The sequence below is a fragment of the Zea mays genome, chromosome 1 (assembly GCF_902167145.1).
Source record: "Zea mays cultivar B73 chromosome 1, Zm-B73-REFERENCE-NAM-5.0, whole genome shotgun sequence".
In the NCBI taxonomy this organism is placed as follows: Eukaryota; Viridiplantae; Streptophyta; class Magnoliopsida; order Poales; family Poaceae; genus Zea; species Zea mays.
Window position 1 is genome coordinate 177,764,131 of NC_050096.1, and position 12,696 is coordinate 177,776,826.

General features: G+C 42.3%; 1 protein-coding gene, 1 long non-coding RNA gene and 1 other non-coding gene across 3 annotated transcripts; all 3 read right to left on the reverse strand.

Annotated features, from left to right (window-relative positions):
• Positions 1-472: 472 nt before the first annotated feature.
• On the reverse strand, positions 473-1,851 carry LOC100273941 (uncharacterized). The gene is given in 1 exon segment (NM_001148332.1): positions 473-1,851. A coding segment is annotated over 1 exon segment (1,002 nt). The 5' UTR covers positions 1,793-1,851; the 3' UTR covers positions 473-790.
• Positions 1,852-2,940: 1,089 nt separating this feature from the next.
• On the reverse strand, positions 2,941-3,128 carry LOC111590625 (U2 spliceosomal RNA). Its single transcript, XR_004855694.1, has one exon. It is a non-coding gene; the product is annotated as a U2 spliceosomal RNA (small nuclear RNA).
• A 2,032-nt stretch (positions 3,129-5,160) lies between these two features.
• Positions 5,161-7,826, reverse strand: LOC118476079 (uncharacterized). The gene is made up of 2 exons (XR_004855396.1): positions 5,717-7,826; positions 5,161-5,440 (listed from the first exon to the last, which is right to left on the reverse strand). It is a non-coding gene; the product is annotated as an uncharacterized lncRNA (long non-coding RNA).
• Between the last annotated feature and the right edge of the window lie 4,870 nt (positions 7,827-12,696).

Consider the following 12,696-nt stretch of genomic DNA (forward strand, 5'->3'; position numbering starts at 1 on the left):
TGTTGGAGATAGTCTAACATTAACCTGAAAAATAATTTGTCCTGTAAATGAGTCAATATATTAATAAGGAAGGAGAAAAGAAATAAGTGATATTTGACTTTAACTTAAGCTTTATTACAAGTACTATTAATAATGTTAGGAGACGCAAGTTATGTTGATTTTAAGCTGAATTTAAAACTCATGGATTTGTAGGTATAGGTAGTGCAAGAATAAATTTATGTACATACACATTGGTTTTTTTTGAAGCTATTAATAAACATATGGATAAAGAAAATAGTTGAAACCTATGCAGCAAAATCTCATCAGGTCTAGAGTGGTTACCCATCGCAAATCTCTACTTGCTGGTAAGCTGACTTGCACTAGATATATAGCCAGAAGGTTGCAAATTAAGAAGCTTCTCGCTTAGCTGTTTAGTGTGTACAACAAGTCCACCAGCTAGTCAGTCAAGCAGGGCCTTTTGCTGTTTAACCGTGTTGGCAAGTGTGCATTATATTATTGCTGTCTCAGCATCATCTGTTTACTTCGTTTGTCAGTTTCCACCAGCTACTCGACTTCTTCATCGCAGATATAAAGTCATAAACAAACGTGCCACAGATCTTACAAAAAAAAGTTCCGATTATTGTTGTCATCAAACTTCAAAAGACTCGATCAAAACAGATTTTCAACTCACACGAGACACGAACAATTCAACCACACCGAAGAACGCATACGATCCAGTAGTGGATGTAAACGTACGTAACAGTAGCTCAACACACGAACCGAACAAAGCCACACCACGAACATCTGTCTGTCAGATCATATTATCCAGCTCGGCCTCAGGGACAGGGACGAGATGGTCGGCCGGCACCGGCGCCCGCGCCTGCGGCGGCGCCGGCGCCGGGTCTAGGAGGCGCAGGTACTGCTTGATGCTGTGGAAGCGCAATGGCTCGAGCAAGGTAAGGAACGGCAGGGGGAAGCGCCCTGACCCGCCTGAGCTAAGCAGGCGAACGTTGGTGCCGGCGTCCGCGTACCCGAAGAAAGTCGGCGGCAGCGTGGGCACGACGTCGCGGTCGACGATGACGCGCTGCACGGACACGTGGCGCTGCCCGGCCACGAGCTCGTCGCAGAACGCCTGGTTGCCGACGCGGGGGGCCGCGAACGTCACGGCTCTGACGGCGGCCACCACCCCGAGCGCCGCCGCGGGGGCGGCGGCGTCCCACGCGGCCAGCAGGGCCAGCGCGCCGCCGAGGCTGTGCCCGGTGGCCGTGACGCGGATCTTCTCGCCGGGGTGCCTGCTCCTCACGTACGTCACCAGCCGGGTCAGCTCGGCCAGCACCTGGGTGCGCGCGCTGGTCCGCATGGCGCAGGCCTCGCAGCTGGACGTGTACAGGCTCTCGAAGCCCCTCTCCACCCGCACTGTCCCGGCCTGCTGCTCGCCGTGGATCGGAACGAGGACCGCCTGCAGGTCCTTGAGCAGCTCGTCCAGCGCCGACGTGCCGCGCCACACGACCGCGATGTCGCGGTACCCGACGCGGTCGCGCTCGGCGTCGGTCGCGAGGGCCACGTATCCGATCCAGTGCTGCTCGTGCTGGCAACCGTCGTCGTCGTTTCCCTCGTTCACGCCGTCGCCGGCCAAGATGTTGACGGTGGCGTAGATGAACGAGGTGGCCACGTAGCCGCTGCCGCCGAGGCCGACGGCGGGCAGCATGTCGGCCAGGGAGTAGCGGCAGGTGCCATTGTGGTCGTCGTAGGCGGCGTAGGCGGCCTGCGCGAGCTTGCAGTAGTTGAAGACCTGGCCTTCGTCTGCGGCCATGGTGTGTGGCTTCGTCTACACACTCTACACTAGCTAGCTAGGGCAACAACTTCCTCTTGTTCTATTGGCGCGTTATCACCATGATACACCTAAACACGTATTTATAGCCGCTTGGCCCTTGCAACTGTATGTATATTGTCGCAGCGACACAGCCCATGACTAGCTACATGGTTGAGATTCATTATATTATATACTCGTAAAAATGGCCGTATGTTGCTACAATTTTCATTTATGTTTAATTATAGAGTATAAAGTACAAAGACATGTATTCTGTTAGTTAGGTGGGTGTGAACGTGAGTTTAGAGCCAATGAACAATGGTTTAAATCTCTATTTATGTAGTATAATTTTAATTATTTTATCATTTAAATGTGTGGGAGCACAACGATGGTAGAAGCCGTGTAACCGTAAAAATAATTGGTGCTTTATACAGTAGAAGATATATGCTATGAAAATTCTCAACCTCATCCAATTCAAAATGTGCGTGTAGGCATTAGACAAACAATTAAAACTGTACTAACCACTAACCCACATATATAAGTAGTAAATGAGATGACACATGCATACACACATTTTGTTCGGATGAAGCCTTTGATATGGTCGTACAAAAAATATGAAACATCCACTTGTTGGCAACACGATGACTAAATGTGCTAATAATGTGCATGGCAGATGGACCTTAGCTTGACTAATACAAAAGCGCGTGACGTACTGCACGCGCGGTGACAAAAATTCATACCCCGGATGTAATTTCCCCCCTACTTTGCATATGGTGTAAGAGCTTCTTGATAGATTGTTTTTGCAGAATTCATATCCTTTCACCCACCACCCTCGTACGGCCATGTTCGGTTATTCTCATCATAGATTGGATATGAGATTAAAAAACTGAGAAAGATTTTGATTTGTTAATTAGGGATTTAAACACACACTCGATGCTTTCCAATCTGCACATGGATTGATATGTATTTATAGCCTCTTGGCCCTTGGTACTGTAGTATGTATATCGCAGCCCAGTGCAAGCTCCATCGACGAGATACTTTATATATATCCGATGGAAATTCTCAACTGGTTCCAGTTTAAAATGTGTGTAGGCATTAGACAAACACTTAAGACTGTAACCCACTAATTAACTCTCACTAGTCTAATACATTGCGACGGTACCCAACCAGATATTGATTGGACGAGCAAGCGGCACTTGAGAGTTTAATGGACCATCCACATAAAAATACCCATAATAAATGAATTTAATGTCAAAGTGAACATATTGTTTATATACCAGATATTGAACTGGTGAAACAAATATTACACTTGATCTCAGCCAAAAGACCGAAAAAATGAGTTGAAAAGAAGCCCCTATATTCGAATTAAATTATAGCCAATGTTTTGGCTTAGGACTTGGAGCGAGAAGATGGTGTAGATCTGATGCCCTGACCAAAATCATCATTGAGATTTCATAGGTAACATATGTAAATTCATTTATGGTAAAGGCTTAACAATTTTCTCCAAGTTTAGCAAGACATAGAAAAAAGCACAAGTACGCCAACAAGATCATTCCTAAAATACCAAATACAACAAGTCTATCCTCTACCGCTTAACATGATTACTGAAATACATACTTGCTCTTGCCTTTAGAGTATCATATCAAACAATAAAAACATTTTCCACTTTTACAGAGCCTTGTACTCATTTCCAATTGCATAGTTGGTTTCACTTAAAATTCAATGTGAAATGAATTCGTCATGAACAAAACATTTTCATAATTATGCTCTAGCAATGTTCCACAGTTAAATGGCTAGAAATTTGTATAAGACCTCGCCACATTTGGTGATATGTGGAATGCACGAACTACACCCTATGTTGAAGGAGCGAAGTGGAGCTCGCACCAGAGCGGAAGACGAGTGAGCTAGGAGACGGGCTCCCGGTCCCTAGGGGCGACGAGGAGGTTTAGAGTTGGCTGGACTCGATGCAACTTTTATCACCTAGTGAGCATCCTTATCCAGAGGCGAGCGCCCTAATCCTCCTCGCCGGCGGCGGTGCAACAACAGAAGAAGCGGGCGGAGGTTGTTGCGAAATGGACGTGGTTTGTTGCTAGAGCGACAGCTGCAAGAACGCTGATGTGCAAACAAATATGATAGGATGGGATATGATCTGGGACTGCAGGTTGATTTTGAAGAAATACAAGAGGTTCTTTGTAAAAAAATGACGCGGGACGACCGTTGAAATTGATGCTTTAATATAGTAGAGATAAGTATTATGGCACGACACATTCATGTAAACATTTTGTTCCGACGAAACCTTTGATATGGTCATACATAAAATACTATGCAACATCCACTTGGGAATACGATGACTGTGTGGCAAATCGACCTTGACTAATACAAAACACGTTAGGTAATGCACGTTCAAGGTGACAAAATTGATACCCGGCTCTTCCGACAAATGTAATTTTTCTCGACAGTAATTTATATGACGAGGGCCCTCCCGAGATCTAAGAACTAAAAGTAATTACATAGGAGACATAAAATTTAGACTAATTTGGACTCTTGATGCGAGATAACACAATACCTCCAGTATACGAGGTTGAGAGGCTACAATTAAGACTATAACTACTCCTAAGGCTAATGTGTTTGTTAAATAAGATAAAACTGGATTTTAGTTCGATTTTTTTTTTTTCAATTAGACGTACCCCTTTATATATACCGGGTGTCTAAACCTGTTCCTAGACGGAACCAACAAAATACCGCAAGATATTATGATAACCCCACAAGAGATCAGGACTCTAACCAAAATTAATCTGTTCGTGGACCGTCCATGCTAACTAGGGTTTAAAATTTCGTTTTTACTATTCAAAATTTTGTTTTTGACCAAAATTTAACTTTTGTATTTTTTTAATTTGGAATTGAAATATATTATTTTGACCGAAATTTCAGTTTCGTGTAATACTGAAAATGAGAAAATGACCAAAATCCGATGAATCTCGAGCTAGATTTCTAACCCTAGGGCTAGCACGCTGGACCGTTCGGTGCGCAGACCGTCTAGACCATATAGTCGGATCGTCTATCCGTCGAGATGCTAGATTTGGTGCTCTAACACTTCGATTCATGTGTTTTATAAAAAACATCTTCCACATTTTCATGTCTTTCACCTATATTTATTAAAAAACTTATATATTTAGTCCAGATTATATGCACGAAGCTAGGTGATCTTGTGTATCTAGTATGGTCTTTCACTTTTTAACCATGTTGGCCGTTATTAGTTAGGTTTTTCTTATGGCAAGTGTGCATTATACTCTCGGTGTCTCGCATCATCTGTTTAGTTTGTTTATCTACTAGTAACTGATGTGCGCCCCGCGTGCATAGAAAACATTTGTAATATAAGTAGCAACTATATTTTCAGATATACTATTCATATATATGTTGTAGATTGTATATGTACATTGTATATACAAACTAATATAATATGCTGAGGCGGAAGGAGCGCTTTAATTGCTAAATGCTAACCTTCTAGATCAAGATGCTGATGTCACATTGGGAGCCTGCGTAGTTCGAGATGTTGAGAATGCTAGTCGCGATAGCCATCTTGGTGTTTATGTGAACAAAACCAGAGCACAACATCTAGCACCCTGTGGCCTGGTACGCATTATTCTATTTCTGCAAAATAGATAACAACAAAGCGATGCAACAGTCATTGAGTTGACGCTTCAATGGTAGAATGTGGACTAATCAAGTATTGAAATGCATAACTTGTGAGATTTATAGTCAAGTATGTGAACAACCTAGTGGTGTTGTGGTCAAGGCCAAACTGATGCACCAAATATGACATAAATGTTAGACAGCCAAGTTCTAGACGACTGTGAAAATGGTCATCATTTGCTTGACATAAGTATCTATGAGCAGGCTGAACTCATAAACTCAGCTTTACAATACCTATCAACCAGCCTCTATACTGTTGACATCCTCCTTAAATGAACCCCCAAATATCCAGAGCTAGGACAAGCCAAATTTGTTAGCCTGCTGAATCTTGTGCTCCCAAACATTAATGCTGGATTTTGCACCATATTATTTATCGCCCTCGGCATACGCTATGGCATGCTGCATCAAGCAATGGCAATAGTTTAGTAATCACAACATATCAATGTAGCTACCGAGCTCTTCAATTTCAGCAAAACAAACCATGTGGACATACTTGGTGACCATCCTCACAAAACATGTTAAAACAAACAAACACTAGGTTCGGAGCAGTATGTCACTTCCTGCCATACCGCTTAATGGAGCTGCTCGGAGCAAGTCATCCTTCTTATTTCTTATGATTGGGATTGTACCCTTCGGACACGTGCTATTTAGATGCCACATCTAGAGCATTGGCTTCTCACCGGCGCTGTTTGAGCTTACACTGATTTTGACATCATCGTATAGACCTTTAAGGTGGTAGGTGGCCTAAACTGAAAAGATTAGAGGTTTGGTGAGAGTTAAAATGGTGGGTGCACACATAAACCAATGATAAGCTTGTTTTGATTCCTGAAGAAGAGTTGAGGACTGATTGGCTCATCTGTATTGTGTGGTTCTTGAGGAGAGAATGATTAAAGTTTAAAGGCTGGCTAGTAGGAGATACACCCATAGTCGATGATGTCTTCATCTGGGGCTCTAGAGAGTAAGAGACTTCTGCTAGTGTCAAATGGAAAAAGGAACAGTTCTCGCCGAAAACAATACTCATGTGAACTTCTTTTGATTTTTTTATGTCTACTTCATTCAAAAGGAAACTTCAGGATTGCAAATCTTGATAAGAAATGTAGGAGAAAAAAATCAAACATGCAACATTAAGCTAACATTGTGGAACTCAACACCTTGTTTGCGCCCATAAATTTGCTGAAACTGCACCTCGGAACAAAAATTTTCAGAAAGGCAAGGCTTTGCCCCTTTTCACTCGGAGAGTATCAGTTTGCAAGAGGCAACCTGTACCCAAGCAAGACCCATTCATCTTTTCTATTTTTACTATAGTTTGCTTGAATTTGCAATATCTACCTTCAAAAGGAGATAACTTTTGAGATAATTCTCTAAAGCGATAGCAAAAAAAAAAGCAGCGAGGACATGCCCAAAGAATTAGATAAATGGACTACTACTTAGTTCGTAATACAGTAGCTATGGACCCAACATTGTTTCATATTTTCATCTAAGGGACATAAAGCTAGAAATACAAAACTGAGTGCATTGCTAAAGAATATAAGGAAGCAAGGAGTATCAGTTTGGAAATAATACTTTTCTTTTGGGGGCTGCAACCTATACATAAGAGTTTAGCATTCTTTCAAAATAATCAATCAATATACGAAATTGAAAAGGTAATAATGAGATCTGTGATATTTATTTTGAGGTAGAATGGGAATAATGAAAAGCAATGTGTGCATGTACCGAAATACATATGCATCGATAGCAGCGGAGTTTCAAATGAATGATCTTAAGGAAAGCATGTGTGGTATCTTTAGATATTGGAAAAAGCTTATTGAAGCCCCTTCATACAGATGAAAAAGAAAATTTGTACATGCTAAAAAAGCTAACATTGCAATTCCCCTCTTCTATTTGGTATTCAGCTAAGCCATAAGTGCTCAATCTGCCAGTCAAATGTTCTGAGGTAAATAAACCTATCAGGAAAACAAAGGATAAAAGCAAGAGTGCCATGAAAACCTTACCTTTCTAATAATGATCCATGATCAATTGTCGCATTATTAAAATCTAGAATTTTTCCATTAACACACGGCGTGTGCTACCATGAAAAACATCACATGGGCCTCTTCATTGCTAGTTGATAGAGTTGTCAGCCACCTTTATATGTTTGGAATATCACTGATGGTGAGGTCCCTTAATTTTAGAAATGCTGCTAGCAGCAAGAACTTCTCCAACAGCCTTGGCGTTTTTTGTGTACATGTTTATGCAGGTGGGTGGGTTAAGGGGCTGAGAAGCTTGTGCAATTTGGAGAGTGTAAAGTCCAGTTTCATCTATATTAAAATGGTTTATAGTGCACTATGTGTTCTTTGATTCTGACAATGTGAAGTCATTGGAGGCTTGGATCATCATATTGCTACTATAAAAATGATGGTTGAAAAGTAAGTGTATTGACTACCTTTTTCTCTTTTTACAGAGACACATCTGTTGGGACTATGCTTTGTCGCCGAAGGTCTTGTAGGGAGAAACAGTTTCGGCTGAAGCTGACCGCATGTGATGACCGAAGGTTCCTCAGTATGAAGCTTCGGAATTACAAACCGACTTAAGAGTAGAATGACCTTGTAGTCCATAAATGTTTGAGTCGCTGTTGTAATTCCTTATAAGGGACATAATTGTAATTCCTCACAGGCTGTGTCCCGTGCCTATAAATAGTGAACAGTATTCCTTTACTGTTCACGCATTCCGATGATAGTGATCACACCATTCGGGAATCAATCTTTTGCCAAGGTATAATTGTATCCAGTGCTTAAATGTGTTAAATCGATATAATATGAAAGTAATGTTGTTCGTTTATAATTTATTCACCTTTGACGCTTCGTATTTTATATTACTTTATTCAATCTATTAGGATTCAATTACGAAGATTAACCTTCGTAGTCATATTGTCTTTAACCTTCGTCCAAGGCTCATTAATCCTTAAGGGAATAATGCTTCGTTGGACGAAGGGCATTAACATTTAACATTTTATGTTGCCTTGTTCTTAATTCATAGCATTTGAGAACAAGTCCCCAACATTGGCGCCCACCTCCGGTGAACTCATTTCCACTTTCCTGAGACAATGGCTTCGTTCAAGAACCAAGCTGGAGCTGCTTCGGCTCTGAACCTGATTCTCCCGATAACAGGCGGTTCATGCTCAGAGCCGGCTAACAAGAAACAGAAGGAGGCACAGAGAAGAGTACAACATGTTGGAGTGCAGGGACCCTTCATCAAGTCAAGATGGTCCCACATTCCAATCACCTTCTCCCAAGAGGATCTTCAGCTCAAGGATTTTCCTCATAACGATGCTATGGTTATTTCTTGCGTTATCAAAGGGTTTCTGGTCCACAATGTCTTGGTTGATACAGGCAGTGCAGCTGATATTATATTTGCTAAGGCCTTCAGACAAATGCAAGAGCCAGAAGATAAGATTCATGATGCTACACACCCTCTCTGTGGCTTCGGAGGAAGACAGATTGTAGCACTGGGCAAGATCACCATGCGAGTGACCTTCGGATTCATCAACAACACCAGAACTGAGCAAGTTGTGTTTGACATTGTTGACATGGAATACCCTTACAATGCAATTATTGGTCGTGGCACCCTCAATGCTTTCGAAGCAATTCTTCATCCTGCTTACCTTTGCATGAAGATACCTTCGGATCAAGGACCCATTGCTATTCATGGAAGTCAGGAAGCTGCCAGAAGGGCCGAGGGAAACTGGACTGACTCAAAAGCAATCCATAATATAGATGGAGCTGAAGCTTGTGAACAGTACAAATTCAGAAGGGAGAAAGCAGCTTCAGCAGATCAGCCGAAGCCCATGCTCTTATGCGAGGACGTAGCGGAGCAGAAGGTGCTGTTGGGCTCCCAATTATCCGAAGAACAGGAGAAAACCTTGATAAGGTTTTTGTTCAACAACAAAGATGTTTTTGCATGGTCAGCCAATGATCTTTGCGGAGTTAACAGGGATGTTATTGAACACTCGCTCAATGTTGACCCATCCTTCAGACCTAGAAAGCAGAGGCTTCGGAAAATGTCTGAAGACAAGGCCAAAGGAGCTCGGAATGAAGTCAAAAGACTCCTCAGTGCAGGAGTTATCAGAGAAGTAAAGTACCCAGAATGGCTAGCTAACACTGTTATGGTAAAAAAGGCCAATGGCAAATGGCGAATGTGTATCGATTTTACGGATCTCAACAAGGCCTGTCCGAAGGACGAATTCCCATTGCCAAGGATAGACTCCTTAGTTGATGCAGCAGCTTCGTCAGAGCTTATGAGTCTTCTAGATTGTTATTCAGGCTGTCATCAAATTTGGATGAAGAAGGAGGATGAGCCGAAGACCAGTTTCATAACCCCTAGTGGAACATATTGTTACCTTCGGATGCCTGAGGGGCTCAAGAACGCTGGAGGAAGTTTCAGCAGAATGACTGCGAAGGTTCTTCAGTCTCAGATAGGTAGAAATGTGCTAACTTATGTTGATGATATCATTGTAAAAAGCACGAAACAAGAAAATCACATTGCTGATTTGCAGGAGACCTTCGCCAGTTTTGGAAAAGCTGGTCTAAAGCTGAATCCAGAAAAATGTGTCTTCGGAGTAAAGAAGGGGAAATTTCTTGGATGCTTGGTTTCAACAAAGGGAATTGAAGCTAATCCAAGTAAAATCGAAGCTATACTTCGAATGGAGCCACCAAATACAAAAAAGGGGGCCCAAAGACTGACAGGGAGGCTGGCATCTCTCAATAGATTCATATCCAGATCAGCAGAGAGAAATTTACCATTCTTCGAAGTGCTGAAATCAGCCGAAGTCTTTTCATGGGGACCAAGCCAACAAAAAGCCTTCGACGAACTAAAGCAATATTTGATAGATTTAACAACATTAACTCCACCAACACCAGGGGCTCCTTTGTTATTATATGTGGCAGCTTCGCACTCAGCGGTAAGTGCAGCACTTGTTCAGGAGAAGCTTGATGGCCAAGTCAAGAAGCAGGTCCCAGTATATTTTGTATCTGAGGTTCTTAGTTTATCGAAGAAAAACTATACAGAATTGGAGAAGGTGTTATATGCTGTTTTGATGGCATCCAGGAAGCTTCGGCATTACTTTCAAGCATACAATATTGTTATTCCTTCTTCGCAACCGTTGAAGGATATTATGAGAAATAGAGAAGCTACTGGACGGATTGGAAAATGGGCTGCAGAGCTCAATGAATTTTGCATTGATTATGTGCATAGATCTTCGATCCAGTCTCAAGCGTTGGCAGATTTCATTGCTGACTGGACGCCAGGGGCTCAGGATGAAGAAACGAATAAAGATGCCGAAGTATGGACAGTGTTTTGCGATGGGTCTTGGGGAACCTTCGGAGCAGGAGCAGCCGCTGTGTTGGTCTCACCATCCAAAGTTAAAACTTGTTATGCGGCAAGACTCGATTTTAGTTGTACAAACAATATTACTGAGTACGAAGCCCTGCTTTTGGGCCTTCGGAAGTTAAAAGCAATGGGAATCAGAAGGGCCATTCTTAAAACTGATTCCCAGGTTGTTTCGGGTCATATCGACAAGAGTTGTAAGGCTAAAGATCCGAAGCTTGAAAAATATCTAGACACGGTCCGAAGGATTGAAGCTTCCTTCGAAGGATTTTCTGTCAAAAATATCCCTCGAGGACAAAATGAGCATGCTGATTTGCTAGCTAAGTCAGCAGCACAGGGGCTGCCCTTACCTTCGGATGTGTTCTTCGAAACAATAAAAGCACCTTCAGTGGAACTTCTTGAAAGAGCAGTCCTCAATATATCTCCTGTTTATAGTGAAGACTGGAGAACTGAGATCATCTCTTACCTTCAGGGTAACTTCCTTTCAGATGACGAAACTTATAACAGGAGGATAGAGGCAAGAGCTCATCCATATGTCATGATAGAAGGGGAGTTGTACAAGCATGGAGTTTGTGCTCCATTACTCAAGTGTTTATCTAGAGCCGAAGGCATAGAATTAATGAAAGAAATACATGCAGGCCTGTGTGGATCTCACATTGGATCTAGGCCGTTACTTGGAAAAGTTTTCCGTCAAGGGTTTTATTGGCCGAAGGCAGCTTCGGATGCAGCGGAATTAGTTCAAAAGTGCGAAGGTTGTCAGAAATGTGCAAGAGATAAAAAACAACCTTCGTCTCTAACTCAGCTGATACAACCCATCTGGCCATTGCAAAGGTGGGGCCTTGACTTGTTAGGTCCGTTACCACCGGCCCAAGGAAACTTAAGATATGTTGTAGTGGCTGTGGAATATTTTTCTAAATGGATTGAGGCAAAGCCTTTAGCCACAATAACTTCGGCCACCATTCAAAAGTTTTTCTGGCAGAATATTGTTTGTCGTTTCGGAGTACCAAAGACCATCACTGTAGATAATGGAACACAGTTCGACTCCGAAGCTTTCAGAGAATTCTGTGATCAAATTGGCACGAAGATCCATTTTGCATCAGTCAAGCATCCGGAGTCAAATGGACTTGTTGAAAGAGCCAATGGCATCATAATGACAGGAATAATGAAGTTAATCTTCAATCAACCCAGGGGAAAGTGGCCAGATCAATTAATCAAAGTGGTATGGAGCCACAACACAACAACATCAAGGTCAACAGGCTTTACTCCATTCAAATTATTGTTTGGTGACGAAGCAATAACTCCGGAGGAAGCTAAAACTGGATCAATAAGAGTAGTAGCTTCGGCAAAATCAGATTCTGAAGCTGATCATTCTGTGGAAAAAGATGCTATAGAAGGGATCAAGCTTCAAGCTGTGGAGAACATCAATAAATATCAAGCCGAAACAATCAAATGGCGTGATAGAAAGGTTCGGCTAAAGAATATTGAGCCAGGACATTTGGTGCTTCAGAGAGTGGCTAACCCAGATACAGTGGGCAAGTTGCAGTTGAAATGGGAGGGACCTTTTTTGGTAGTATCTTCGGCAAGACCCGGTTCATACAGATTGAAGGATATGGACGGCAACGACATTCCTAGATCTTGGAATGCGGATGAGCTTCAGCGATATTATGTATAACTTGATGTAACTTTTTATATTTTTTATTTTTTCTTTCATGGCACCCTTTTCCTTTCTGAAGGGGGAGAAAGGTTTTTAATGGGGCCATCACATGTAATTTCCTTTTTTAGTTCTATAAGAGCAAAATCCCCCAAAGATGTAAATGTAAAAACTGAGAACGCACCATCGAGTGCCGAAAAGA